This window comes from Colletotrichum graminicola (assembly GCF_000149035.1).
Source record: "Colletotrichum graminicola M1.001 genomic scaffold supercont1.62, whole genome shotgun sequence".
Taxonomy (NCBI): domain Eukaryota; kingdom Fungi; phylum Ascomycota; class Sordariomycetes; order Glomerellales; family Glomerellaceae; genus Colletotrichum; species Colletotrichum graminicola.
Genome location: NW_007361066.1, coordinates 124027 through 151819, shown reverse-complemented (window position 1 = coordinate 151819; position 27793 = coordinate 124027). Strand labels below are relative to the sequence as shown.

At 54.2% G+C, this 27793-nt stretch overlaps 14 protein-coding genes across 14 annotated transcripts; 7 read left to right on the top strand and 7 right to left on the bottom strand.

Moving 5' to 3' along the window:
* Positions 1 to 14: 14 nt before the first annotated feature.
* On the bottom strand, positions 15 to 512 carry GLRG_10552 (uncharacterized protein; the record flags this gene model as incomplete). The annotated part of the gene is made up of 1 exon (XM_008101237.1): positions 15 to 512. One exon carries the CDS (start codon positions 510 to 512, stop codon positions 15 to 17), a length of 498 nt encoding a protein of 165 aa, XP_008099428.1.
* Positions 513 to 2738: 2226 nt separating this feature from the next.
* Positions 2739 to 4364, top strand: GLRG_10551 (uncharacterized protein; the record flags this gene model as incomplete). Its single annotated transcript, XM_008101236.1, has 1 exon — positions 2739 to 4364. The coding sequence occupies one exon, from the start codon at positions 2739 to 2741 to the stop codon at positions 4362 to 4364; it is 1626 nt and encodes a 541-aa protein (XP_008099427.1).
* A 939-nt stretch (positions 4365 to 5303) lies between these two features.
* GLRG_10550 (uncharacterized protein) lies at positions 5304 to 6140 on the top strand (the record flags this gene model as incomplete). Its single annotated transcript, XM_008101235.1, has 1 exon — positions 5304 to 6140. One exon carries the CDS (start codon positions 5304 to 5306, stop codon positions 6138 to 6140), a length of 837 nt encoding a protein of 278 aa, XP_008099426.1.
* Positions 6141 to 6714: 574 nt separating this feature from the next.
* GLRG_10549 (catabolic 3-dehydroquinase) lies at positions 6715 to 7493 on the top strand (the record flags this gene model as incomplete). The annotated part of the gene is made up of 3 exons (XM_008101234.1): positions 6715 to 6813; positions 6880 to 6883; positions 6958 to 7493. 3 exons carry the CDS (start codon positions 6715 to 6717, stop codon positions 7491 to 7493), a joined length of 639 nt encoding a protein of 212 aa, XP_008099425.1.
* A 1041-nt stretch (positions 7494 to 8534) lies between these two features.
* GLRG_10548 (DltD domain-containing protein) lies at positions 8535 to 9582 on the bottom strand (the record flags this gene model as incomplete). The annotated part of the gene is made up of 3 exons (XM_008101233.1): positions 8535 to 9172; positions 9245 to 9401; positions 9466 to 9582. 3 exons carry the CDS (start codon positions 9580 to 9582, stop codon positions 8535 to 8537), a joined length of 912 nt encoding a protein of 303 aa, XP_008099424.1.
* A 390-nt stretch (positions 9583 to 9972) lies between these two features.
* On the top strand, positions 9973 to 10881 carry GLRG_10547 (short chain dehydrogenase; the record flags this gene model as incomplete). Its single annotated transcript, XM_008101232.1, has 1 exon — positions 9973 to 10881. The coding sequence occupies one exon, from the start codon at positions 9973 to 9975 to the stop codon at positions 10879 to 10881; it is 909 nt and encodes a 302-aa protein (XP_008099423.1).
* A 349-nt stretch (positions 10882 to 11230) lies between these two features.
* GLRG_10546 (tat pathway signal sequence) lies at positions 11231 to 12572 on the bottom strand (the record flags this gene model as incomplete). The annotated part of the gene is made up of 2 exons (XM_008101231.1): positions 11231 to 11678; positions 11770 to 12572. The coding sequence occupies 2 exons, from the start codon at positions 12570 to 12572 to the stop codon at positions 11231 to 11233; spliced, it is 1251 nt and encodes a 416-aa protein (XP_008099422.1).
* Positions 12573 to 13187: 615 nt separating this feature from the next.
* GLRG_10545 (FAD binding domain-containing protein) lies at positions 13188 to 15011 on the top strand (the record flags this gene model as incomplete). Its single annotated transcript, XM_008101230.1, has 2 exons — positions 13188 to 13453; positions 13532 to 15011. The coding sequence occupies 2 exons, from the start codon at positions 13188 to 13190 to the stop codon at positions 15009 to 15011; spliced, it is 1746 nt and encodes a 581-aa protein (XP_008099421.1).
* A 181-nt stretch (positions 15012 to 15192) lies between these two features.
* On the bottom strand, positions 15193 to 17201 carry GLRG_10544 (GMC oxidoreductase; the record flags this gene model as incomplete). The annotated part of the gene is made up of 2 exons (XM_008101229.1): positions 15193 to 15305; positions 15377 to 17201. 2 exons carry the CDS (start codon positions 17199 to 17201, stop codon positions 15193 to 15195), a joined length of 1938 nt encoding a protein of 645 aa, XP_008099420.1.
* A 1348-nt stretch (positions 17202 to 18549) lies between these two features.
* Positions 18550 to 19203, top strand: GLRG_10543 (methyltransferase domain-containing protein; the record flags this gene model as incomplete). The annotated part of the gene is made up of 1 exon (XM_008101228.1): positions 18550 to 19203. One exon carries the CDS (start codon positions 18550 to 18552, stop codon positions 19201 to 19203), a length of 654 nt encoding a protein of 217 aa, XP_008099419.1.
* Positions 19204 to 19854: 651 nt separating this feature from the next.
* Positions 19855 to 21472, top strand: GLRG_10542 (uncharacterized protein; the record flags this gene model as incomplete). Its single annotated transcript, XM_008101227.1, has 4 exons — positions 19855 to 19959; positions 20033 to 21198; positions 21250 to 21349; positions 21401 to 21472. 4 exons carry the CDS (start codon positions 19855 to 19857, stop codon positions 21470 to 21472), a joined length of 1443 nt encoding a protein of 480 aa, XP_008099418.1.
* Positions 21473 to 21562: 90 nt separating this feature from the next.
* On the bottom strand, positions 21563 to 22117 carry GLRG_10541 (uncharacterized protein; the record flags this gene model as incomplete). Its single annotated transcript, XM_008101226.1, has 1 exon — positions 21563 to 22117. The coding sequence occupies one exon, from the start codon at positions 22115 to 22117 to the stop codon at positions 21563 to 21565; it is 555 nt and encodes a 184-aa protein (XP_008099417.1).
* Positions 22118 to 24796: 2679 nt separating this feature from the next.
* On the bottom strand, positions 24797 to 25636 carry GLRG_10540 (enoyl-CoA hydratase/isomerase; the record flags this gene model as incomplete). The annotated part of the gene is made up of 1 exon (XM_008101225.1): positions 24797 to 25636. One exon carries the CDS (start codon positions 25634 to 25636, stop codon positions 24797 to 24799), a length of 840 nt encoding a protein of 279 aa, XP_008099416.1.
* A 132-nt stretch (positions 25637 to 25768) lies between these two features.
* Positions 25769 to 27184, bottom strand: GLRG_10539 (transferase; the record flags this gene model as incomplete). Its single annotated transcript, XM_008101224.1, has 1 exon — positions 25769 to 27184. One exon carries the CDS (start codon positions 27182 to 27184, stop codon positions 25769 to 25771), a length of 1416 nt encoding a protein of 471 aa, XP_008099415.1.
* Between the last annotated feature and the right edge of the window lie 609 nt (positions 27185 to 27793).

The window sequence follows — 27793 nt, the reverse complement described above, 5'->3', positions numbered from 1 at the left end:
ATCAGCCCGCCTCCCTACTTATCCGCAGGCGGATCGGCTGGGGGATCAGCCGGGGGATCGGCCGGAGGGTCGGCAGGGGGGTCGGCTGGGGGATCGTTTGCCGGAGCAGCAGAAGGCGGAGCCGAACGAGACGCATGGGACGCCGGGGGGCCTTCGGCCGAGCTCTTGGAGCTCCCTGAGCTGACCGACTTGTGCTGATAACGGCGGTTGCGGCGGGAGTGGCGACGTCTCCGGCGGCCGATCTTTCTGAGAGATATTCCGTAGCAGTAGATGAACGCGCCCGCCCCGAGAAGGAAGAGGAGGACGGCGACGCCGACCGTGATGCCGACTGTGAGGTTGGTCGTCTGCCCGCCAGATATGGAGACCTGTCTCTTTGTGACCGCGGTGTCGCGCTCGGCGACGGGGACGGACGCCTCAAACGCCTGCGGCCAGGTGGCTTCGAGCGGACGACCCTCCCTCCTGTGCCCGAGACTCCACGGCGCTCGGCCTCCGGATTGCAGATTGATATACATCCAATGCGAGTTGGGCAGACAGGTGATGGCTCAAAAGGGGTATAAAGGATCAAGAACTTATAGAGTACAAGGGGTCACGCAGCAGGGAGGCCGGAAGCGAACAGAAGGAAGGGTTAGGAACATGATAAACACAGACAGACAGGACAGACGGACCGGCAAGGCAGATTGAAAGCCGATGATGGCACATATATAACCCCGAGTCGTCCCATAGGCCGCCACGGATCATTGGTGGGAGAGGTCGACGGTGCAGCTGGCAACTCACCTGAGCAGAAGGAGATTCCGTGATGGAATCCGAGAGGACGATGCTGGGGAGGAGCGCATATGCAAAGAGCAGCAACCGCTCAGCGAACGTAGAAGCGGAGGGAGTGTAAGACTGTATATCTCCCCCCCTAGCAGGAAACGGAGTCGAGCGCATGCGGAGGGGGGGGGGGGGGGGGAAGGAGAACAACGTGCTGGGTGCGATTATGCAGGATTCATGCAGTTGGCAAACCAATGAACCGGTGGCAGGCGTGGCAATGGTACCCCCCTTCTAGCGCAGGAGCGGTTCCCGCACTCGTCGGGCCGCTCATGGCCCAAACTTTGGGTACGTTGGACCCCTTTGCCTGATGGGTGTCGTGGTTGACGAAAGGAGGGGGGGGAAGGAGGGAAGATGGGTTTGACCAGTCGCGATGAATGAGGCTTTCGTCGTCCATCGACACGGTGATGGGCTGATACTCGCCGATTTACAGCGGCGACTGCACTGGCAGGTCTGACTCGTAGATTGTCCCCCTCTTCCGCAGGCTGGGGGATTTCGCCCCCGATGGCCAGCTACCGTACAGGTTCGCTTGCCGGAGGTGAAGGGAGAGGAAACGGCGGAGCAGTTAGAAAAGACAAGAAGAGGAAGAAGAAGACATTGTAGATCGACGATGGCTGGTTGGGCATCAAGGCCGTCAAGGGGCGGGTTGCTCCCCGGCTGCTTGAGCGAGCTCGTGATCGGATACGTATAGGCTTGTCAAAGGCTAGTCTAGGTTCGCCAAGAGGATACGGCGGGCATTGAGGAATTCATCGTGAAAGAGGACAGTCGGTGACGGGATGGACGTCTTGAAGAGACCATCTCGCAGAATGGGTCTTGCCAACTCATCTCTGGGGCAGCTTGGAACATGGGAGTCGGGTGCATGGGGAGCTCAGCTTATAGTATCCGTAGGGGGCTTGGATTCCGATTGATGACTTACATAATCACGTTCATGACTCAGCAGGCCTCGGTGAGCACCTCCTTCCTGTCTTCCTCTTCTCCTTCTTCTTCTTCTTCCACTTCCTCTTCTTCCTCCCGCTCATCACGTATGGCCTGGCATGAGAGTAGCCAGTGACTATCAGTATCCCTTTTCAGTTCTCACTTCCACAGCACATGAGCTCTGTCTTCCCGCTGTCGGGCGCTCATCAGTGAGTTGGAGACTTCCGGAACCGTACAGGACAGGGCGGACGGGCAGCGGCCTCTCAGCCAGTCAGCCTACACCATTGAGCCGCCGTGCAGCCTGCAGCCTGCAGACTGTTTCCTCGCAGGTTATTGGGCACCAAACTGAGCCCGAACAAATGACATTGCGGCCAACAGTTAACCGTCGCGAGGGAGAGACGCTCGTGGCGAGTGCCATGCGCCTGTCTGTCCTCCTATGCACAATGTCTTGCAGCTGGACAAGACCTCGAAAGGTCCAAGTTGATCATTGCAGGCTCACACCGCCAAAGGTGTAGTCAAAGAGCCGGTGCTATTTTCGTGCCCGAGACTGCGGCTCTTTGCTCTTCCCCGGCAACCCATTGTTACTCTGGGTTGAAACCATTTTCTGCTGCTCTCGTCAGTCGCAACGTCTACAATGAGAGAGGATCCCGGATGCTCGTACCACCGAGCAAGCGACGGGGATCCGTCAAGGACTCGCAAGACAAAGGCTCAATGATCTGCCGAGTCCCTTGAGCACCCCAAAAACACATCTTCCCAGATAGCAAAATAATCCTTTCAAATCCTTTGACGTCTGGTGTCATGGCCAGAAACTATCGAGTCTTTGTTGAGGACCGGCTCATTTCTCCCAGTTCCAAAGATGCAACCGAACGAGTAGACGCTTCCCTTGCCATTGGCAGGAGAGTTCAAGATGGCCGAGTTTCCCTACACTCTCCTCATCTTCTCGCCGTTCTGTAACAGATTTGCAAGCTACATTGGCTCCATTTCGCCAGAATCAACGTCTTGTCTTGTCCAAGAATATGTGTATCCTTCTCCAGAGGATTTATAGGTGCTGGGAGAACGATGCCTGGATGCAGCACCCCTACTCATATCTTAACCGATGCGCAAACCCCAGATACGCAGACTGTATCGCCCCAGGAGCCCTTGGTATGGTGACGGAGAACTACGACGTACCCTGCCCTTCATGCACCAATGAGTTTTTCCAAACGCGCCACGCCCCGGTCCGGGTCACCGCGAACCTACACACGATAGACGAAACCAGCCCGCGGGCCCAGGCCGCCGCCCGGGAGTACGCCAAATCGCTAATGGAGTTCCTCACCATGGCCTTCACCCCGGCGGGCACCGTCGTCGACGACGCCGACGACCAGCGGGCGTTCCGCGTGTGTAAGATGGAGACGGCCTGCCGCTTCGACAAAGACCACTTTGACAACGGGGCCTTTTGCACCGGGACCCATTGGACGGATCCCAAGCAGAAGGAGCCGTTCGAGGACATCCCGACCAACACGTGGCCGGAGCTGCACAACATCGGCGCGGCCATGCGCCGGACCGTGTCCCAGGGATACCTGTTCCCGTATCGGGGCTACTGGCCCTGTCAAATGGCCGTGTACGATCCGGTCCTGGTGGCTCAAGACAACGTGCAGGTGGTGCCCGTCACGGATATGAACACCGAGAGACCCCAGAACGAGGGCGTCCCTGACGCGCGCCAACCTCCGTACGAACACTTCGTCCAGCGTCATCTCAGCCAGCCAGATATCCAAATCCTGAAGAACGTCGTCGACCCGGCCAACTCCCAAAACGCACCGGTGGCGGTCATCCCGTTTCTCAAAACCAAGTTCGACGAGAAATTGCGGTTAGAGAAGATCTGGCAAGAGACCTTCAGCGGCGCCCTCGTCAAGTTTGGAGGCGCCGCCGCTTGGGAGGACTCGTGGGGGCAATACAGCCTGGCGTCGGGAGGCGGCGAACGCGTGATGCGGTGCGAATTCTCCCTCATCGCCACGACGCTGCTGTCCCAGGACTCGGGCCTGTCCCACGCGCGCGCCCGGGCCGTGGCTGACATGCTCGTGCACATATGGGAGATTAACCCCGTCCGGCGGGGCGAGCTCGTCGGCCCTGCGCTCCTGGCCCCGTTCGAGAAGCTCCTCGAGGCCGGCAGGGACATGATGCGGTTCTGGCCATACAGCTTCGCCGGGGAGATGCTGTTCAACGAGGAGACGCTGCAGTACACGCAGTACCACTTCAAGCGCAACCTGGCGCTGTGGCTGCAAGACGAGCACACCCGGCAGCGCGCCATAGACGACACGTTCGAGCCGCTGACCGCGGAGGAGGTCGATGCCCTCGCGGCAGCCGACGGCGATCCGGACCCCATCGACTGCGTGGCCTGCGGCGAGGAGATGGACCGCCCGCCGCACGCGCATGCCGCCGTACGCCTCAAGTGCGGCGCCGGCCATATGATTGGTAAAAATTGCTGGACGCGGTCCCTGCGACGCAAGACGGGGGTCCAGATGGACGGCATCCGGTGCCACTCCTGCGCGGACAAGGTGCTGGGGCCCTGGAAGATGCCGGTGAACCTGGGCGTGGTGGATGCCTACCGCGTGCCGAGGACTGACCCGTCGAGTCTGCAGATGCCAGACGATATTCAACTCTAAGCAGCCGTGGTCGGTCCTGCGTGGGTTCGGACAAGATTCGCGACGACGGCGTGGTATTCTGGGAATAACTACCTGCATCTATCTCTCCCCCCATCTCTCTCCCTCGGTGTGTGTGCGTATGTGTATGCCTTTGAATCTATGTGGCGTATTGGAAGGAGGTCCGGAGTCTTGGACACGAGGGGTCGGCAGATGGTGTTGATATAGACTCAATGGCGTCTTTCTGTCCTTTTTCTATCATACCTTGTGGCTCGGCATCGTAATCGAAAGGAGGTCCAATGCGCTAGCATGATGGATAGATTCAGGATCAAATGATATCGGTTTCTCCGTGATTACAGCAAGAGTGTTTCCAGAAATGCCATGATCCAGTCATACTGTTGCGGGCCAACTGATATCACATAGACCACATTGCATAGATCCTGCGTCTCGTCGATAGTAAAGACGTCCTCGGCACCAACTTACGACATTTGCCGAAAACCCGGTTTGCCGCAGTCGCTAGCCGTTGCGGCAAAGACACGTCCCTTTGGTTTTGAGTCGCGTCTGAATTCCGGCCCCTTTTCGAACTCGTATTCCGTTTCGTCCTTTGTGACAAGGCAGGAACTTCCCTCATTCATCAGTTGCCAACAAACTGGACTGCTGCATCTCCTTTGATTTGAAGACTTCAGGATGACGCCGGATTGGGCAACCTTGAGCGCTCATTTCTTGGTGTTTGCCCCTTGCCTACCCGGCTTCACAAAGGGCAGAAAATGGGGGTCAACACATAAGTCGTGCCTCGCGGCGACCCCCCTAAGATGTGAGGTTTCCATCTTCGTTTCCCCCCATCGATCGTCTTTTTCTCTGACGAATATTCAAATTCCATCTATCTATCCCTTTCATCAAAGAAGCTCTCGGTTGGGTCGGTTTCTCGTCGTCGGAATCTTGGTTTCCCCCAGACTGCCAGCCATGCAAATCTCGTCTCCCCGTCACCGCCGCGGCGGTGCCCCAAACCCGATCCGCATACGCCGACAATCAAACAGCCCTCTCTTCGCCGGCCGGAGCCCCGCCCCATGGTCCCCAATGCAACCAGACCCGCTATCTGGACGGAGCACAAACTTTTCACCGTTCACCGTGAGCCCCGTGTCGATGACGACAGACTGCGAGAGGGAGCTGTCGCCTTCCGATGTGACGCCCCTGACTCCAAGGCTGACAGAGTATCTTGCGGGGTATGGATGGGCAGAGGACGGCGGTAGTAGGCGAGAGAGCGTCGAAAGTAGAACGGGGGGTGTGCCAGAGACGCCATTGAGCACTCCCGTGGATGCATTCTCGCCCACGGGATTCACGATGGCGATGAGGGGACGGAGGGAGGCGATGCGGGAGCTGATGGGGACGGGCGAGAGTGTTACGTCGCCAAGGTCTCCGGGGTGGAGGGGTGGCGGGTGGCGGAGCCTTGGGAGAATGCCGAATATCGCGAGTAGAATCATCGGAAGCAATGGACCCTCTCGTGAGACGGCTGAATTGAGTAGACTGTATGGGAGGGTCGTTGAGATTGTGGACGAGAGTGAGGGCTTGGAGCACATGATCTCTGACGAGAATGGCGTATCTGGGAGGGTAGTCGAGATGGAAAATGAGACCGACGAGGTCGCCGCACACACGTCAGACGGGTTCCATGCCGCGGCATTGAGCGTCTATCGAGAGGGAGGAGGCCATACCCAGCCGATCTCGTGGTGGAAATACCCCTGGGTTGTTCTGATGCTGGTTCTCTTTATGCTGTTTGTTCCGAGTTACAAAGATATCTTCTGAACGAGAACGAAGAGACGGCCAAATGTTCCCGCATGTTTGTAGTACCTATGTTGGATTTCCTTTTTGTCGATGGCAGCATAGAAGGTATGATAGCTTGGTGTGAGAACTAGGGTCAATACCAACCTAGACGATACCCAATATCAACTTTGCTCATATCAGACTTGAGCTCACGTTCGACCGCCTTCCCTCTTGCTCTCTCGAGTGGGGGACTTTGGTTGACTGCCTTCTGCCTAAGTAGGTACGTATCAGTCGAGGTACATCCACATCACTGAGGCAGCTCGGATGGAAGGAGACAGGCGATTTGCTCCTTCCGTGACAAAGTTCGATCATGCCAGGGAAGGAGCCCAAGGCAACAGCATACATGGGTTCCTTCCCAAATGCAGGCCGAGTTCTTACTTACTGAACAGAAAGGCAAGAAAAACCAGCAGACAGGCGGTATATGAGAGCCGTTTTGCTTCTCCTCTCACGCTCCCGCCTCGCTTCTCCGTGCCCAAACACGTTAAGCCCACTCAAGTCATCAATAGAGCATTTCTACTCTTTATACAATCCTTGTTCTACGCCTTACATAGACGTCATGACAGACCCTCACACTCGTCAATACTCCCACATCGGAGGCAGCCCCGCCGAGCTCCTCGACCGCCTCGCCGTCTCGGAACTCTGCAAGGGCTGGCCTGTTTACCGGGACGCCTGCGAATGGACCAACTACCGCTCACTTTTTACCGACGATGCCCATGTCTAGACGAGTGCGTTGACAGCCTGTTTGGATCGGCATTGCAACAAGCCTTGGAGAGCTGTCGACTGACACTGAGGTATACAGCCTGGAGCGGCGCTCTGCCCATTGATGACTTCATCCGCATCTCCATCGAGGGAAAGAAGATGGGCGACTTCATCATGCACCGCGAGTGCGGCACCCTTGTAGAGCTGAACCTCGCGGCCAATCGTGCTGTCGGGAAGATGAAGGCGACCATCACCCAGCGATTCAAGCACCGCGACGGCTTCGAATACGACGTCGACTGCGACTGCCGCTTCATCTTCTTCTGCGAGAGAGAAAAGGTCGGTCGCTGCAAAGGCGGATACGAACGGCGAGACTGGAAAGCGGCATTTGTAAAGCTCGTCTACGAGAAAGACAAGGTCGTGCCCGTGGATGGGACATCTGCGCCCGCCTTCGCCGACGAGGTGCTGGCGAGGTACCCAACGGGCTACAAATACCTCGGTGCCGCGCAGAGTACTCTGGGATACGACATTGATGTCAAGCTAGTCACGGGGCAGGACCTAGGGTCGTGCGAGAAGATGTATCGCAGTATAGAAAGTTGGTTGGCAGGAGAGCAGGGGGCAGTTGGTCTCTTCTACTGAAGCATTGTTCGCAGCTACTAGGATACGCGAGTGGAATGACTTCTGATACCTAAATACAACAATCACTCCATCTGTGACGCTGTATATTGTGTTTCCGGTGGCTGGCAAATATGGCGAGGACGAAATGTTGTCCTAGTATCTGCTCCAGAAGATGTGGGTTCGTATGCATGTGAGAGAGATGCCGGCGCAGGAACGAAGGCCAAGTCGATTGGGATTAGGCCGGTATCGGTAACGGGTATTGGTGACGAGTATTTATGAGTGCAAACGCAATGTGCATAGCTAATGCTTGAAACAAGAGACTACCCAACTTCCGCACGAGGTCCGGTAAGAGAGACATGGTCAAGCCAGCCACTGTTTCGACTCGGTCAATGTATCTATCAAGGGGGAGCCCGTCACGTTGCCTCTAACGCAGCTTTTGGAGTGTGGAACGCCCGGCCGGTGAGCTAAGGGGAAATCGATGGCGTTCATAGGCCGCCCCCTCCCGTCTGAGCCCTCGTCCTCGCGTGCTGGACCGTCTTCGCTCGTGTATCCGTATCGAGCCTCGATCTCTGGGGATCACTACGTAATAGCAGTAGGGCTTTTGCGGCTAGGAGTGCCGCCCTGCGTCAGCCGGTGCGTCGGTTCGTCTAACAAGCGGGAGTCGATGGCGGTGGAATCGGGGTGCAGGTGGATGGATGCATTGACTACCGTGTACTACAAGGGCGAGGGGAGTCTTCAGGCACCCCGCCTCTAGGCAATGTGGTCTGGGACTAGTTTCTATGTCCCTCCCATGCGATACACCCTAGGTCCTGGCTATTTAGAAGGCCGCGATACTGGTCTGCACTGTCAGACATTCTCTTCTTACTAGTCTTGGTTGTTCTGATTCCTTATATTATAGCTGTGAGCCTGTGTGACGCCGTGGTGTGCATCCTGCTTGCCGTCTGGAATGATGCATAGAGCCCCAATTTTGGCGGTTTACACCAACGGCCACAAACAAAGCGTCTTGTATAGCGAGATGTGCAGCCAGATATATGCTTTAGTAGAAAGGTCATCTAGATGGGGCTAGGCGACATTTTCTGAAACCGAGTTGAAGAATCCTATCATCTTAGACATGTTCTCTGTGAACCCTTCGCCGGACAAAATGTCCATGTGACCCTTGTTCTTGGCCAAGTGAAGTTGCTTCGGACACTTGAAACATTCAAACGCCGCGACCTGGTCCCCTGGCAAAGACATGGTGTCGTTCTCGGGCACAACCATCATGATAGGCTTGTCAGTCAGCATCTCTTGCAGGAAGTCCTGGGGACGGAAGAGTGCCAACTTGTGGAACGTCTGAAGGGTGATGCGGTTGCGGTATCCATAGCGCTGTACACCGAGCTCCATCAACATGGACGCTTGTTTGGCGCATGGTCCCCCGGAGCCGCCGTAGCCTGCCAGATTCTCCCCGTTACTGTCGTAAGGACGCAGGTACAGAGGCTCGTTGCCCCTCAGCTGCGACTGGCGATCCTTCATCAGCTGCGTAAACAGTTTCCTCCGCTTGTCGGGACGGATGAATTTGAAGATGGGCGCGACCATCAGGACGGCCGCTACGCGAGGATCGACAGCGCCGGCGCATGCCGTCACACTCGCCCCGAAGGAAACACCCCAAAGCATGACCCTGTGGGGGTCGACGGTCGGTAGTGTAACAACATAACTGACGACATCTACCGCGGGCGTCGTTAGTCAAATAGCCAGCCAGCCACTGGGGAACATGGCAAGCACGGCGGTACACATACCTGAGATGTCCTCGGCGTGCTGCCACGGATCCGGCTGGTTTCGGGGAACGCCCTCGCTGCCTCCGATCCCTCTCGGGTCGTAAAGCAGGACGTTGTAGCCTGCTTTGTGGAAGGCGTCGGCCGTCTCGTCAAGACTCCATTCTTTGACGCAGTTGAGCTGCGGGATATGGCTGGTCAGTCTTGCCGTGCATGAAACTCGGCCTCGTCCCTCGGCCACTTACGCCGTGTGTCATGACAATGGCAGGTGCTGGGCCCTCAACCTCCCAGAGCCACGCTTCCAGCGTGATGCCGTCAATTGTTTTGCACTTGACTGTGCGATGAGCAGTAGTTGAAGACATGGCGGGTAGTTGGGTTTCCAAATTCCAAATATTGGCGCTCGGCGAGACGAACCATTCATGTCTTGTGCATCCCACGTTTGCGGAGAAGGGTATGGTACAGCGCGTTGGGATTATCACTGGATGTAATCAGTATTGCATATAGAGCTAATCATTGTTTTGCATGATCCAGGTATTATAGGCAGACAAATATGCACATGGCAAGGGTTCGACGTAAAAGATAATGGGTAAGCATGTCAGGAGTAAGCATAGATGTAAGCAATTCAGGGCCCAATATAAGTCTATCGTGAGTGTGACAATATGAACATGGGGAACAGTATCACTCTGTACTTGCAAAACACAGAAAGCATCCACGTTCCTTCAATCCATTCTTCTGGTCTGTGACGTAGCGCAATGGGTCAATTCGCCTCTTCCGAAGGAGCTCGTGGAGGCCCCAGGAGCGTTCTCATCACCGGATGCTCCGATGGCGGTCTCGGGGCTGCGCTTGCGATGGCTTTTCACTCCGCTGGCTTGCACGTCTACGCCACGGCCCGGGATATTTCCAAGATGAAGAATCTCGCGGCATCTGGCATCGAGACGCTGGAGCTGGACGTCACATCACCGTCGTCGATTGCAAGCTGTGTCGGCAAGCTGCCGAGCCTCGACATATTGGTCAACAACGCAGCCGCCATGTTGACAATGACGGCAGCGGACGTGTCCATCGAAGAGGCCAAGAAGGTGTTTGACACCAACCTCTGGGGCGCGGTCCAAATGTGCCAGGCATTCCTGCCGCTGATCATCGAGTCCAAGGGCATCATCGTCAACCACACATCCATCGCTTCCGTACTTCCTGTCCCCGGCGGAGCGGCGTACGCGGCCTCGAAAGCCGCCATGTCCATGTACTCTGCCATTCTGCGGATGGAAGTCGAGAGCTTTGACGTCCAAGTCATCGATCTCAAAACCGGAACGGTTGGGCCGACCAACCTCATCAACAACAACTATACAAGGACGGCGAAACATGCGGATGATTCTGTCTTGCCCGAGGGGTCATGTTACCAGCCGGCCAAACACCTGCTCGAACCGATCTTGAGGCAAGACAAGTTCAAAGGCACCGGCATGCGACCAGCAGAGTGGGCGAAGGCCGTGGTGGGGGACTTGTTGAACAACACGCGGCCGCCACCTCTCATTTTCAGGGGGCACTATGTGATCCTGGCCAAGGTGGCTGCTTGGCTTCCGTTTGGAGCGTTGGATGGGCTTGTGAAGAAAACAACAAAGTTTGACCAGGTCGATGCGGTCTTGAGACAGGTGGCGCAGCGTACATAATGTAGCATACCAAAGAAGCCGAGAGAGCGAGAGACGGGGACGAACACACTCTCAAGAGCGGAATTGTTCTGGTAGCCAGGCACTATTTACGCCACACCTGTTCTATCAATTCTTGTCTTCTCATGTCCGTGTACGAGTGGAAACGCCATCAGCTCCGCGAGCCATATCCCTAGATCCTCCGGCGTCGTCCGGTCGTAGCTTCAAAAGGCTATGGGTACTGGCTCTGTGAGCTACGATACCACACGCATTCGTCACTACGGAATCATGGGTTGGCTCAAAGTGTAAATCATGATCGGCGTAGATGATATAATATACAACACCAAGTCCAATTACACCTATAATCAGGGGTCTACGCCACCAAGCGTGCCAACAAACGGTCCATCACAGGCCGCAAAACACTTACGGGTGGAACACCTCCGCCACTCATGTCCATCACCTGAAGGCGGGGATAAAAGTGCATTGGCGACGACCAGAAGACGAAGAGTGAAACCCAGATCCATCCCATGGCCTTGGTCCACCAGCGAGGCTCGCGCGTGCCAAGAGTAGACTGCACGAGATCCTCCAAGAGTATACCGAATGCTTGGGCCATGAAGAACCTCATTGTACCGCTGCGATCCCAGTCAATGCCCCAGGGATACTCTTCCGCGAGGAGATGTATGACTGCAGATACGATGAACGTCAGAAAGAGGTGGAGATAACGTGCGAATATTCCTCCCTTCCTGAATCCGAGGATCGAGTACGTCATGTAGTGGGCCGGGCTCCCGCTCTTTTGGCGTAAAGTCTGGTGCCAGAATATACTGTCGCATTGCGCCCTTGAATCAGTAACATGCACTTCTGGACGCGCCAACTCGAACGGACTTGACACTGGACAGAAGGATTATTACTCACCCCCAGAAGCTGCGCAAGGTGTACGTTTGACCGAGTGGCCCGAACAAGGGCGGCCAGCGGTGGACATCTTTGAGGCCCGTCACTACGCCCACAATGGCCAGGACACGATGCATGGCTCGTATGGCGAAATACGTTCCCACCCAGAACCCGAGGACGGCCCTTAACCTGACGATGAGCTCGTCACTAGACACGTCCCATAATCGCGACAGCAGCCTAACCCTGTCCCATGAGAATACAACGGCGTTCCCTTCCGGCGTGCCTCCCTTTGGCAGGCTCAGGGCGTCAAGAATGAGAAGTTCCAATGCCAGGCACAGCACGGTCTCGACGAGAAAGCGTCTTCGGCTCGGTACCCGCTCGAACCGTGGGGTGTACTGGACCTCCCAGGCAGTACCTGCTCCTCGCCAAGTTGTGACGAGTGAAGTGCCGAATCCTAATCGCGACCAAACCTGCCCCCGGCCCTTGGTGGTATTGGCAGTGTTGTCGTGCTCAGGTTCCGGTCTTAGCCTGCGATGGCCTCCTGCGCCGGACGTCGGTCCACCGGCGGAGTATGACCACCGGCTGATGCAGGCACAGTCCAAGTACTGGAATAAGACACCGACCGTATTGAAGTTGACGAGCCCATGGACGACCGGGTGTTGTATTGCCTCGTTGAGAGGAAGGGTATACAGCGTAAGGATAAGGAGCAAAGGGAGTAGAGCTGGACGAAGGATAGAGTCTGCGCGGGTATATCCAAGTACCAGTATGACAAGTAGGTGTTGTAGTGTGTGGCAGAGGAGCATGATCGACAGGAGTTGCAACGACATGATTGATGCTGGAACTGGTGACTATCGTCTCTCACGTGTGATGTGGCAGAACGGCCGCGTTTAGTGACATACTGGAACGTGCTTGGTGCTTGACGGGTTATATGTCGTTGGAACACATATTGCAACGTGAACTCTTACTTACACTAAGAATACTCCGTACATGGACAATCTGCAGAAAACCACAAGATAAGGGATCAGGGGTCAGTGACGGAGAGGATGGATGATTACTAGGTGTGGGGATATCTGACGGCTTCAGAATGATAAGCAAGAGCATGTGGTTGCATGTTAAGCCGGGATTCGTGAGTGACAATAAGATCTAGAGCCAACATATGACATCCTCGCCCAGTAGTGGGGCGTAATTCCAATAGTGAGTTGCCGTGCTTACATACCGTAACGAATATACCCTGGTAAATATTATTACGGCAAGTAAACGAGGTAGTGGTAGACGCGCTGCCGCACAAAGTTGGATTTCATTCATAAGCTGAACCGTTTACGAGCGTTCTCCGGACCTCATACTCCGTCAGGGCACTCTCGATCCAAACGAGGCCATCGTCTTGTCTGTATAGACCATCTTACTCTCCCTCCCTTCGCTTGACAACTTTCCACCAAGTCGAAATGGTGAACCTTTGCGCCGTGCTCGTAGCGTCTTGGGGGCTGTCCTCTGCAGCATTCGCGCTTCGTCCACGGCATGGCAATCCATCTTGCCGCTACCTCCCCACGGACGATGGATGGCCTACAACGGCTGATTGGGACCGTCTGAACACGACAGTTAGCGGCAAGCTTGTGCGAGGCGAGCCCTTGGCTCAGCCTTGCTACCGACCGTCCGAGGATGTTGCAAAGTGCGCCCAGGTCCGGGGCGCCTGGGGTAGCAACAGCATTTAGTGAGTCGTATGCGTATGAGGGGTGTTGTGCCCCGAGATGACTAGGAAAAGGAAGAAACTTGCTTATTCCCATCGTAGTTATGATGATCCGGTTGCAGTCATGTCTCCCTTCTGGCTGAACAATTCATGCAACCCATTCTTGTCTTCGGCCAGCGACACCTGCACCCTCGATAACGTTGCCTCGTACGCCATCAGTGTCACCGACGCAGCAAGTGTCATGGCGGGGCTCGAATTCGCGCAGCAAAAGAATATCCGCGTGTCGGTCAAGAACACTGGCCACGATTACCTTGGACGTTCTACCGGCAAGGGCTCGTTGGCGCTGTGGACGCACGACCTGCGCGACGTCTCAATCATCACGAACTACACAGGCTCAACATACGCAGGGCCCGCTGTCAAGATGGGAGCCGGTGTTTTGGGACACGAAGTGGCCAATATCGCGGCTACGTATGGCCTGCGGGTGGCAGTCGGCTTATGCCCCAGTGTGGGAGTAGCAGGAGGGTTTTCCCAGAATGGAGGGTATGGCCAACTCTCGTCCCTCTACGGGTTGGCTGCGGATAACACGCTCGAGTTCGAGGTGGTTACCACCGACCAAAGACACCTGATCGCCTCGCCGTCAACAAACGCCGACCTGTACTGGGCATTGAGCGGCGGCGGCTCGGGCAACTACGGCATCGTTCTCAGTCAGACCGTCAAGGCACACCCGGACGGCCAGATCGCGGGCGCGACGTTTGTGTTTACCAGCGCTAACTCGACGGCTTTCTGGTTAGCGGTTCAGGCATGGTATCAGCTCAGCCCGCGATTCGGTCTTGTACCTGGCTTCTCGGCATCGTGGATCTTCACCAGCGGACTCTTCAGGCTGACCGCGGCTACCTTACCAGGCGGTAGCGTATCCAACTTGGACGCCATCCTGCAAGACTTCTATCAGGCCGCACAAGAGCTCAACGTGGCTCTTATTGCAAAAAGTACCATAGAACGACAGTCGTTCGTCGAACTGTATGACACGCTCGTCCCTCCGGACCGCCAGGATTCATCATTCCCTTCCAACAACACGATCGGAAGCCGACTAGTACCAGCAGCGGTTGTCCGAGACAACTTGACGGCTCTGCTGGAAGTTTATCAGCGCATCCTCAACGACGATACGGTGCCCGGTGAGATTGTGGTTGGCGGCACGAGCAACAACGTGTCAAACGCCAATGTGGGCGTCGAGGCGGACAGCAACGCGGTCCTCCCGGCGTGGCGGAACGCTCTCTTATCTTCCAGCGCGGCCGTCTCGTTTCCGGACGACGCAAGCGTAGAGAATCTTCAACTCATCCAGGCCAAGGTGAATACGTGGCAGGATTGGGTGAAGGATTTGACCCCGGGAAGCGGCTCTTACATCAACGAAGCGACCTACGACAACCCTCAGTGGAAGCTGGATTACTATGGCAAGAATTATGAAAGACTCCTTCAAGTGAAGGAAAAGTACGACGGAAACTTCACCCTCTGGCAACATACATCGGTTGGAACGGATGTTTACTGGCAAGAAGACGCAGAAGGCCGGCTATGTAGAGTTGAATAGCAACATTTCATAGAAGAGTTTGGCGACCCAGCTGAAATCTTAGCATTTCCTCGGATATCCAACTTATACGAGGTGCCGTGCCTAGATCGTCAAGAATGCCGATGTGACTCAAGTGAAAGAGATGAGAGAGAAGTGACGGTAGATATGATTCAATTCTGTCAACCGAAAGCACTAGCGATTCCTACATTTCCATCGGCACCTGCTCAGTATCCAAGTCACTAAGATATGGTCTTGGTTCCACGACGTCCTTTTTCTGGCGGATAATATCATCTGCAATTTTTTCCGCGAGCCCATCTATATCACCAAATGCCGGTTAGTAGTGGCCGTTGAATGTCCGCTTGTTCTCACGGCAGTCCGATACTCACAGATGGTTCCCTGAATGTGGCCTGGTAAAAGTACCGGCAAAGCGGATGCGTCGACGACGCGGACGCCATTGACACCGAACACGCGGGCTTTGGAGTCGATGACGGCCATCGGGTCGCTTTCCCGGCCCATCTTGGCCGTACCCGAAGCTTGGAAAAGCGGGTTGGCGTACGTCTTGACGAATTCGAGGACCTGCGCGTCAGTTTGTAGTAGGGAGGCGGGCGGAAAGGCTTCCTGGCCGACCAGCACCGGTGCCAGAATCGTGCTGTTCAGGATTTCCTGCAAACGCCGAAACGCTTGGAGAGCTATTTGAGCGTCGCGAGTGTCGCTCATCCACGCGGGGTTGACCAGGGGGTTGTCTCGTGCCCTGTTCGACGCGATGCTGACATTGCCGCGGGAAAACGGAGAGGCTACGGCGACGGCCAGAGTCGCCCAGTTGTGCCCGTCAGGGCTTCCGAGAAAGCCGGTATGAGGGCCACCGTACGCCGAGAAGGCCACAAACTCCAGCTCAGGCACGTCGGCGTTGAGCGAATCAAGAGATTCGCGTACGGACTTTGGGAGCAGCTGCCGGTACTTCTCGGGCAACTTCTCAAAGGCGAGCAAGTCTCCCGCATACGAGGTATACGGACCCCTGGGCGGACTTGATTCATAGTCCCGGAGGGCTTGTGCCGCGGTGTCCTCGTTCCATTGAAGCTCCGCCGTCGTAGGGACCCCGACACGCCTACTGATCCCAGCGCATACCTGGTCCCCAAGATTCTGGCCTACTCCGGCAAGATCGGAGACGACGGAGATTCCATGTTGCTCAAGGGTTGTTCCGGGGCCGATTCCGGACAGCATGAGGAGCTGGGGAGAGCGAAAAGCGCCGGCCGACACGATGACCTCCTTTCTGCAAGCCAATTTGAGCATTAGACCGCCATAGTCCACCTCAACACCGTTGGCAGTCTTGGAATCGTCCAAGAGGATCCGGGTTACCAGGGAATTGGTGTAGACGACGAGGTTCTCGTTGTCCATGCCCAGTCTCTCGAGGTAACTGCTATCCGACGTCTCTTTTGTGAAGGACGTGGCATCAAGCGTCGAAAGCTGATAGCCGACGCCTTGAAGCGAGCCGCCAACGAAGCCGTCGGGGTTTTCTTCGAAGCCCAGTCCGATAAGGGCCTTCTTGACCCAAGACGCCCACGGCCAGGCATAGTTACTGAACCCAAGCTGCAGTGGGCCGGAGGTATGACTCGTCCAGTCCGGCGGGTGCCGTGCGGTGCTGTTCGGGAAGCGGTACGACGATGGGGCGGTGAAATTGACTGGTTTGATCAGGTGAGGGGAAAACCCCTCCCAGTTGTACGATTGGTCACCCACGGCATCTGCCCACTCCTGGTAGCTGCTCTTGGGCGCAAACGTGAATGCTTGGTGGCTCCGGGTGGACGTCCCCCCAACCGCCTTTCCCTGCGGGTAGAGTCGTAAGAGACCGGCTTGCGGGGTAGTGGTCAGATTCCAGTCGACCAACGGATTTATGAGGGAGCCGGGATAAGTGTGCTGAAAGGCAGAAGCGTACAATGGCACCTGGCTGAAGTTGCCGTTTCCCAGCTGGTGAAGAGAACCGGCTTCGATCAAAGCGACGGTGTTCCCCGCCTCGGCGAGACGGACCGCCACTGCAATACCGGCCGTACCGGCTCCAACACAGATGTAATCAAAGATGACAGGTGCGGTAACGTTGAAGATGTCAAAAATCGGCAGTCCGAAGGACGAGCCGAGTAATCTTGCCGACGCGTAAGGTACCCATTGAAGTACAATGAGCAGCTTCACCACCGCTGCGGCCATGGCAAAGGTACTCATAGTCAAAACTTTTTGTTTCTTTCTTTTTTGAGTGGGGGTTCTTTCTTCTTTTTCATATGCCTCACACACCTGCGTACAAAAGTATAATCGCCAAGCACTATATAAGAACGAGAGTAAGAAGATGCCACACATCAAGAGCAACAAGAGCATCAAGAGCGCAAACGACTATTATTAAGTCCAAGGAAAGGACTACTTTACAAGACCGTCTTCCAGAATGCAAAGAGATGCTATGGAAACAGTTCAAGCAGCAGTGATTATAGTAGTAAGCGTAGCTTGATTACAGCACGGGGTACGCTTCGAACACACAGATCTAAGTGCCAGTAGTCATGATGCTTATCATAAGCATAATCAAATGAAACATTACCTAAGCAAAAAGGCGGGTTTGCTCCCTTCAAATCTACCCGTTCTCACCGGTTCTTGCATATTTACAGTTATACGCGTAGTGTAGTTTTTGACAGCCTTTTATACGGACGCAGGCGTCAATCTAACACACATGGTGTCCTGAATGACGAGGGCGTGGTGCACCGATTGTGGAACTCAGACTTCTGTCATTTTTACATCGTATACGCCATGGAATATCCGTACATACGGTGGATCACTTTGTGACGGGCCACTCGGGTGAAGAGATGAATGTCCGGTCGGTCTGGATTACCGAGGCACTCGGGGATAAAAAAAAAAAACAGGATACATGCATGGTCAGTTGAAAAGCAGTACGTACGAAGCACACCTCATTGGGATGAAGAGCATCTAAAGTTCTTCGTGGAGCAAGCTTGGCATGATTTGGATCAATCTACTATCAATAAATGGATCGAATCGATGCCCAAGAGGCTTCGGTATGTAATTCGGCTAGGAGGTAAAGTGCCAGGCTTCTGAATTGATGGTATTAACGGTGTTTTGGTGGCGCTGGTTGGATGTGGGTGGGTAGGTGGGTGGAAGGTATCCTGTTATTTGACCCCCGACTGCGAGGGATGGCCTACCCCCATGTCATGTTTGCCTTGATGTATCAGCTCGGAGATGCTGCGACGTAAGCGAGGAAGAGATGGCTAATGTTTGGCGCACTATGTCTACTGCAGTTAGCACCGTTCAACATGCATTAGTATCTACTATCACACGATGTGAATCCAGCTGTACGTAGATCAACACACAGCAAATCACGTGGAGGGCTCGCAAAATAGCTATTTCTAACTGCCCAGGCTCGCGACTCTCCCCCCTTTTTCCACTTGGACACTTTATCGCATCTCATATCTATGCCTATCTGTGCGCTCTGGCTATTTCGATATCATCTATTCCCCATCTTTCATCCCTCACCTCTCCTCCACCGCTTCCACATGCTGTGATCCACCACAAGATGTCTGACCCACCTGAAGGCATTGTCCAATACGCCTACGATAACATCACAGAATGGTATCTACAATGGGTCAAAGACAACAAATCACCACGAGAAAGGTACACCAAGAGCCTTCTCGAGAAGCTGGAAGCGTCACCTTCACCATCTATCCTAGACCTTGGCTGCGGCCCTGGCGTTCCCGTCCTGGAACTACTTCTCAAGCATGGTGCACAGGTGGTTGCAAACGACATCTCGGCTAAGCAATGTAAAGTAGCCAAAGCAAACTTCCCAGATGCCACAGTACTTCCTGGCGATATGATGGCTCTTTCTTTTGAGGCTGGGATCTTTGATGGAATAGTTAGCTTTTATACGCTATTCCATCTTCCGAGGGCAAAACTGAAGGCCATGCTTGCCAAGATCCATGGTTGGCTAAAGCCTGGAGGGGTCTTTGCTCTGAATCTTGCGACTTTTGACGAGGAAGAGATTCACGGCGAGTTCTTTGGGTATGGCATGTTTTGGAGCAGTTATGACCTAGATGGGAATCAAGAACTTCTGAGAGAAGTTGGCTTTGATTTGTTGCAGGTAGAGGTATTTGAGGCCGGCGAAGGGGCGCTGGAGGAGAATGACCCGGACTTTGGTGCGGAGTTTATGTGGGTGATGGCACGAAAGAATTGAACATTTACCTGCTTAGTCAAATACCACAACAGACCTGAAGCCAGTCAATCAAGGCTGAAATCAAGGAGAGATTACGTATCCATAACATTGCTATCTGTATGTGTAGTAATAGTGCCAGCTGATAGCCAAGTCTAAACCGGAAACTCCGGCTTGCCCAGTAATGCTAAACAAGGTTTCTACCTTGTGCTGTTAAATAACAGCAATCAATGAAGGCAGTCAAAACCTACTTGTAATGAAAAAAGACGTGTCAATCACTGGTTCGCTGAGAAGTGAACAATGGGCCGAATCGTTAATGAGCATTCTCTAACTTGTCAGAAGACTAGTTCCAAAAGGAGACAACCCATACCACAGCTGCGCTCTCAGAGATGTTCCAGCCAGTGATTATTATCCTAAGCTGTACTGTTGTCTTACGTCTAGTAGATTACTACAATATATTCGACTTCTTTCATAATCACTAGCTTACATCCGTCGTCAGCGTTGCGGATATGCTTACAAGAGTCCATCATATAACCAAGGGAGAGGCTTTGGTAATTTGCGTATGCTACGAAGTAACCACTAGACCTTGCAGTCTGTTCTAATTGACAATTCAGACTCCGATTCTTTTTTTTTCAATTGGTTCCTCCTCGCTTCTGGGAACAGGCCGCCTTGAAGATGCTACGAAAGACACAGACGGGAACGTGGTTGCCCGCGTGGGTGCCAGAGTCCACCTTGGTCTTGTCCCTCCTCCTCATTCTATGCTCATTTGTACAGTCGTGTGTATGTTTTCTGTTTATCTCAAAAGATTTGGTAAATGCGATGAGTAGAGGAGAGGCTAAGAAGCGATCAACAGACGGTGGGCTACGATACTGCCTTGCTCAACGCTTTCAACATCCTCCCTGCATACAGAGACTACTTTCAACTGAATGCGGCGACGACTGGCCTCAATACCGCGTCAATCTTCATTGGCGGCATTTTAGGACCCATGTTCGCGGGCGTGGCAGCGGATAGGCTTGGAAGGAGACCGGCAATGTTTTGGAGCAGCCTTGTCGCCATAGTCGGTGTTTTACTACAAACGGCCGCCCAGAACATCGCCATGTTCATCGTCGGTCGCATCATTATTGGGCTCGGGGCTTCCGCTTCTGGTATTGCCGGGGGCGTCTACCTCTCCGAAACCTTTCACAGCCGGTTCCGAGCATGGGGCGTGGGGTCCCTCAATGACTTTTACTGGATCGGCGCGATCCTGGCGGCCGGCATCACGCTCGGAACTGGCTCTTGGACCACTTCCTGGGCGTGGAGAGCGCCGTCGCTTTTCCAAGGAATCTTCTCTCTGCTCTGCATCGCCATCTTGCCCTTCGTCCCGGAAAGTCCCCGTTGGCTCCAATACCAGGGCCACTCCGACGAGGCCCGCCTCGCCGTCGCGCAAACCAACGCTGACGGCGATGTATCCGATCCGGATGTGGTCGTGATTTACAACGAGATTGTGGATTCCTTGACCTCGGAGAAAGAGCACGACAGCTCCATCGCGGATATCGTCAAGAACCCGGTTGTGCGGAGAAGGTTTCTGATCGGAGCCTCAGTCGGACCAATGTCGACTGTGGTAGGGAATCTCATCGCTCTGTTCTACCTGGGGCCGGAGCTCAGCAGTGCTGGGGTGACCGACAGCCGCACTCAGCTGCACGTCAACGTTGTGCTGAACGTTTGGTGTCTGGTTTGTTGCCTGTTGGGCACATTCCTAGTAACTGCGTGGGGCCGGCGTCCGACGGCTATTGCTGGCCAGAGCCTACTTACTGCCTGCCTTTTCGTTATCGGAGGGTTATCAAAGGTATATTCTGATAATGGCCCAGAGAGGACGCCAACCAGCCTTGTTTATGGCAACGTGGCAGTGATCTTTCTTTTTCAGGGCTTTTATTCACTGGCCTGGACACCCATCACCTACCTCTATCCGACGGAGGTCATGAATTACAGTATACGGGCAAAGGGCCTAGCTTTCTCTTCACTGATGCTGAGCAGCCTTACGTGAGTGTTCTTTTCTCGGGAGTGGATATCCTATGCTAAACTATCGAGTAGGCTCTTGTTGGTGTTTATTATGCCAATCGCTTTAGAGAATATTGGTTGGAAGATGTACATTGTGAACGGAAGCTGGGATGTCATCATACTTCTCATTGTGGTAAGTTGGAATGCCCGCCTGCTTACGGCGCGCTTATTGACATTACTTTAGGTAATCTTCTGGGTTGAGACGAAAGGGAAAACGCTGGAAGAAGTCGACGCCATATTCTACAGAAGAAAATAACCCCTTGACTTTCCACAAGTTGAACAAGTCGGATGAGAACAGAAAATGTCATATGGTCATATAGTTGCTTACTGCTCAACGCTACTAGCCCTAATTACCGTCCCCCAAAGGCTTGGTTGGTGCGCTTACGTCGGCTCCGGCGTCCAGCAGCATCTCCACTGCCGCATCCCATCCTAGGTTTATAGCGATATGTAACGGCGTCTTCCCTTCGATATCGTAAGCGTTGATAATGTCCACATTTTGCTGACAATGCTTCATCACGACCTTCAAGAGGCGGTCTTGACGCTTCAGCACTGTCCAGTGAACTGGAGACCGTTGGAAGTGATTGTCGACCAATTGAATCTGAGCACCATGGGAGAGCAGCATATCCACAATGTCTTCTTGTTCCTTGATGATGGCATGGATCAGGGGCGTTAGACCCCGGCCATCCTTGGCGTTGCAGTTGGCTCCATGCTTCAGGAGCAGATGAACAATCTTTCGGGAGCCTTGCAGCACCGCCATGTGGAGGGGGTGCTCGGACTCGGCCGATTTGCCATTCAACTCGACAGGTTGGTGTCCGGGGGATACCACGAAGTCGTCATGCTCGAAGTAGTCGACGTTGGTCTCATTCAACCCTAGTACCGCCGTCCCAAGGGCGCATTGCATGTCTGGCAGGCTGACGTCTTCCAAGCTTCCAAAGTGTATTGTATCGTCTGTGGAGAACAAATTTGTGCTCTGCGGGATCGCGAGGTCGGTGTCCGCATCGGCCGCCGTCACTGTGGAGCCCGACAAGTTCGGTGAAGCTGACGCCGCATCACCACGGGTTCTACCTTTATGTGGTGGTTGGGTGTTGGCCTGTCGGTCCGCTTCTCCCGTCCGATGCCGCTCTGCAGGTTCCTCGTCATCAGTCAATGTGGCGGCAGGCCAGCTGTAACTATCTTTGTCGGAACAACAACTCACCTCGAAACTTACGCTGCGCGATTCGGTTCTGCTCCCGCCGACGTTCGGTAAGCGAGCTGCCTGTGTTTCGTTGAGACATGGCGTTGTCTAAAGAAGTCAAATCAAACAGCCGCACAGGGAGCCAAGACATTAAAAGAGCTTAGCAGCATGTTATGTAGGGTGCCACGATGAGCACTTGGCAAGCGGCCGCTCCCGTGAATATGTATCATTGATTGCTGACGGACCCACTTTGCCAAGTCAACCGTAATGGGTTAAGAAGTGTCGTGTTAGTTGATACTGCAGCCCTCCAGCCGACCGTTCGTTACTGACCCTACGCGTTGGATTACCCGCCTTGAATGGAGAGGGTTCGTTACGAGATTCTTTGATATGGTGTTTGACCCAGAAATCTTGTATTGTGCTGTTGCTGTATCTTACATCTGGCCTTGTAGCCTGTTGTGTATGTTTGCACCTTTGATAATAGTGTATGGCTTCGTGGTGTACCTGAGACCGCTTTGCATACGGACCTCGGCCACCAGTTCCTAGAGCAGCCGCCCGCCCGTATAGGCCCTTTAGCCCAAATATTGCCTTGCCAGATCTCGCCACTCCGTGACGGACGTGAGCGCTTGCGTGGAAAGGATTACTCGATCAACAGATCTTTATGGTTCGGATCAAGTAAGTATTAGCCAAGGTAAGGCATGATGAACGATTGAACCCAATGCACATGGGTTGTTGATATCCTGCCTAGTTCCCCGGCAGGACTCGCTACTCTGTATGCGCGGGCCTATGCATGTAAGACTGACGTTGCATTGTCCTGCTAATCTGACAGCTCTTGCAGAATATCCACATTTCGTGCGCTATACCTGGGTATCTATATATCCACCAGGCAGCAGCTTCATACATAGCTAGCAGTATCACGGATATTGGTCTATTGCTTACTGCTAAGCTGGTGACATGTTCGTACCGTTTTTGTTGTCGCCGTCATTGAGACGTCTTCTCAACCTAGAACAAGAAATAGAATAACCTTCTATGGCCTTGGTGTTAAAGTTGGGCTGGCATCAGGGTGAAGACGTTAACAACAGGGCCACTCGGCTAGGTGACATCAGGTATATAGGCGTGGCTTTATCCCTTATCTAGATGACGAACTACGGATCTAGATTGGGGTTCTCCTAGGGTCTGCTGGGGCCTGCTGGTGGGCATATGCCAATTGGCGCTTATACGATGTATTCCTCGTTGCGACGTGCAGCCACTACCAATAGGGTCGGAAACCTAGAGGATAGTGATGTAATATGTGATGCATTATACTATGGTATGAGGCCGCAGTAAAATACCCCTGCCAGGTAACTAATGTTCACCCCCTTGCTACAGAACTTCACTTTTGGTGAATATTCCCCCTCTATCATGATGTCAGCTATGGGGATAACATCGTAGGGGTATTTTGCTTAGCCCTGCCACCCTGTACAGATGTCGTATCCTGTTATCCTCCTGCAGTCACCTAATGCACAGTAAAGGAGCGTGGAGGTCGTTAAGGAAGTGAGGGGTCGTTAGTGTACCTTTGTCCTGATTGGTGAATTGTGTAATTATCCTGGCGATGAGCGACGTTTACCCACCAACCGACGCATCAAGGAGCCGCAGGGCTACACGACGAAAACTGTGACTGGTCTATTCGCGACCCTGAGCTAAGAGTCCAGGCTTTAGGGTTTCAGGAGATCACCAGTCAGCACTAGTTTCCGGGCCTTCGCTACCAGCCGCTCAAATAACTCCGCGGGGTGGGTTATTGATGCGCCTATATGGAGAATATGGGGTTCAGCTGACGTTGGCTTTGCCCATTTCGGCCAGTTGCGCTATCGCACATTAGATATCCATTATAATCTGCAAAGTAAAATTCTTGTTAGTCTCATAGTTCTTGTCTTCTGCAACAGGAGTAGGTCCCCAAGTGGGAATACCACTGATATAACATTTATGCCTTGTATATGCATAGGGTTCCCTTGTGACACACTCCCTATTCCAAACAGAGATTTCAACTGTCTTTGGGGGGTGAGGGGTTAAAAAAACAAGGAAAAACAGTTTGGATTGGATATATATATGCGTGAGATTGCCCTCTGCCAATCCGTATATAGACATATCCCAGGTGGTGTCAGAGTAATAGAGTCCAAGATGAAGCTCACATAAAACTCTGTGATGAATACGAAGACACTGCGACATTATTTGCATAGAAATATTGAGAGATGACCTATGATTGTTACCCGTGGATGGAGAGTCTCGAGAGACATCAAAGATAGAAAGAAGAAAACAGGAAAAAGGCTAAGATAAGAGTAGCAAGCATTGGTCTCATATCTGCTCGTCGTCCAAGGCAGAAGCCATCTGCCTGGAGAATATCAAAAACCGCTGCCATCGGCCACGGTATCTTTATACTCCAAGATATTGCGGAGAACCTTTTGTCTGGAAAGCATGCAAGGCCGCGAGACGGTCACAGGTCCCCAAGACGGTGGCATACGCGTCATTTTCAGCTTCTTCGTGGGGCACCGCCAGCGCGGTCAACGCGGCGCGGATGGCGATGGGTCCTCCCGCGCTAATGTCTCGGGCCAACGACAGGGCGGTCGCGAGTGTAAGCTTTCTGACGACGTCTAGATCGGCACAGTCGCTTTCGCCAGAGAAGACAAGACGGTTGCACAAGCCCATACGCGCTGCCTCCACGGCCGACACCCGGCGGCCGGTGAGAATCATATCGAGGGCGTGGGACGGGCCGACCACCCGTGGTAGTCGGTATGTCCCGCCGGCGCCGGGGATGATGGCGAGTCTGGTTTCCGGCAAGCCGACGACGGCGTTGCCGGAGAAGACTCGGAGATGGCAGCACAAAGCGAGCTCCAGGCCGCCGCCGAGCGCCAGACCAGACACGCAAGCAATGGACGGGACCGGCAGTCCCTCTAGCTTGGAGAAGACGCGCCGGAGCTCAGTCAAGAATTGCTGAGCCTCGTCGTGGGTCATGTTCTGCCGCTCTTTGAGATCTGCTCCGGCGCAAAAAACCTTGTCGTGTGTGCTCGCGATGACGACAGCCCTCACTTCACTCCTACTTGCCATGGCGTAGACGCGATCCAGCTCCCTGTCCAATTCGTTCAGCATTTCCCATGAGATTGCGTTCCTCGTCTTGGGATTATTTAGCTCAATGATGGAAACTTTCCCGATATGCGGTGCGTCGACGCTGCTGGAAAGGATGGCGCGACAGGCCCGAGAGGACACTTGCTTCATTGCCACCGCTGTCACGCCATTTGTTCGAGCTAATACGGTGCGGCCATGAACGGAGCCATCGGTGGTGCCGTTAGGTCTGAATTGAGCCGCCTCTGCGTTGGTGACATCCGACACGGCCCGCCGCGTTGGGAGTCATAAGGATTTATTCGCCATCTTGGATCCGTTCTGCTTGCCAGTGTAACGAGTCCACAGAGCATCGGTCTCAAGACACCCAAGAGTGTCGACTGACTCGGTGATTGTGAACTCGCACGAGCCGTCCGGACACATGGGCATCACAATGACCGCTCCCACAATGGTGCCGCGTTCCGGATGGCGGAAAGCCTTGACGCGGCCGTCTCCGAATGCCGGTCCGAAATCCATGTCGTAGATGTTGAACTTGAAATGGCTCGTATACACGATGGCGGACGAGCCCAGATCTTCTTGGAAGCTCAGGCGGGTGTGGCTCTCCAATCTGATTCTCTCCATCAGGGCCACGAGATCTCGGATCCTGTCGGCCGTCACCGCCTTCACATCCGCACGCAGAAGACTGGCAGCGGTGCGGAGGCCGGTCCGCGGATCGCTAAGCGCGTCGAACGGCATGTCGGTCCGCATGATGTAGAAAGCGTTCCCGTAATACGGCTGGGGCAACCCGAGAAGCTTCCTGCAATCGACTGGCTGACCAAACTTGGCGACGGCGTCGGCAGAGAGGGCGCCCGATCTGTGTCTCGCGACTAGGATACTTCGCCATATAAGCGCAGCAAGCGCGTCGCCAGTGGAGATCCAGTCGTCGCCGTGACGCGGGAACTCGGGAGACGCGGCCTTCTTCAGGTCCGCCAGAGCCTCGCGACTGATGCGGAACGTCCTACAGGCTTGCTCGACCCCTTTTATGTTGCCGTGGGCGAATGCAGACGTCGTGAAGGCTGGATGGTTCTCTATTGCTCCGACTCTGCCGCCACCCGAGACCAAAGCGGTGCGGTCCGAGACATACTTCCCTGTCGCCGTCTCCAAGGGATGCCCGAGTTGGCCCGCCTGGGCTTTGCGAAAGTGGTCTGCGAAGCGCTTCAGGCACTCGGTTACTCCACTGCCGTCGACCACCGTGTGCAGAATCTGTATGACGAGAATGACGCCACCCTGGATGAAGTTGACACGGAATCGGCAGACGTCGACGGGTTCTTGCTGAATGTAGATGACCTGAGGCAGAGAGCACAGCTGGTCGGCGTCAAACAGCGTCTGGTCAAAGTCTGACTGGGCGAGATCGGCGTAGGAGATGCGGTCGGAAAGGTCTTTCACGTCAAGATATGCACGACCGTTTGGTGATATGTTTCGTAGCCAAGGTCGATCGCCCTCTTCATCCGAGTTGGGCACCACCGATCCTGCTAGAAAGGGCACCTGCTGCACGGTGTGGTGCAGTGCAACGTGAAGCTGGTCCACGATTTGCTCCTTGTCTGCGTTCTCAGCGAGGGCAAAGACAAGAATTCGTTTCGAGTGGGTTGGCGGGTAAGTCCGATCCCAATGCGACAGTTTGAGGTCGAAATGGGGACCCACGACGGCAATGGACCTTTCCATCATTGTTATTGCGTATGTAGCTTCCTGTGGTCGTGTGAGCGGAAGTGCGCTGAGGAATGGTCACCAATGCAGGGTGTATCTTGACTCCTGGTGATGTTGATCTTCAAGTTGCCTTTACTGCCTGCACGGGGAATGGAATTACAGGTTTCGCGGACTACTAACAAGACTGAAAGGCAAATATACTTCTGCAACGCCCCCCTGATACCGACTGTTATATGAGTGACTATAAACGCTATAAAACCCTTATGCCATCATGTTCTCGGATGACGGGAACTAGATTGCAGGCTTATCTCCTGAGCTTGGTTTGGGACATAATCACTTATGTACGCACCCGTAAGCTGAACGGTAATGTTGGCTTACGCCCGCCCTTTGCTTCTGGAACACGCACGCCGTCAAAATGTAAGCGAGCGATAGGCTGGGGAAGATCTAGACTGGCTGAGATCCTGGTCGAAGCTCCATTGCTACTCTGTTGTCCCTTATGTAATGAAGGTGGCGGTAATACAGTCTCTTACAAAGCAATAGTCCACAGAGTAAAAGCTCCCGATCACTTTTCTCTCACAACGCCGCGACTGTCTCATACAAGCAAACATCCATACGACTACAAGCTCTGTA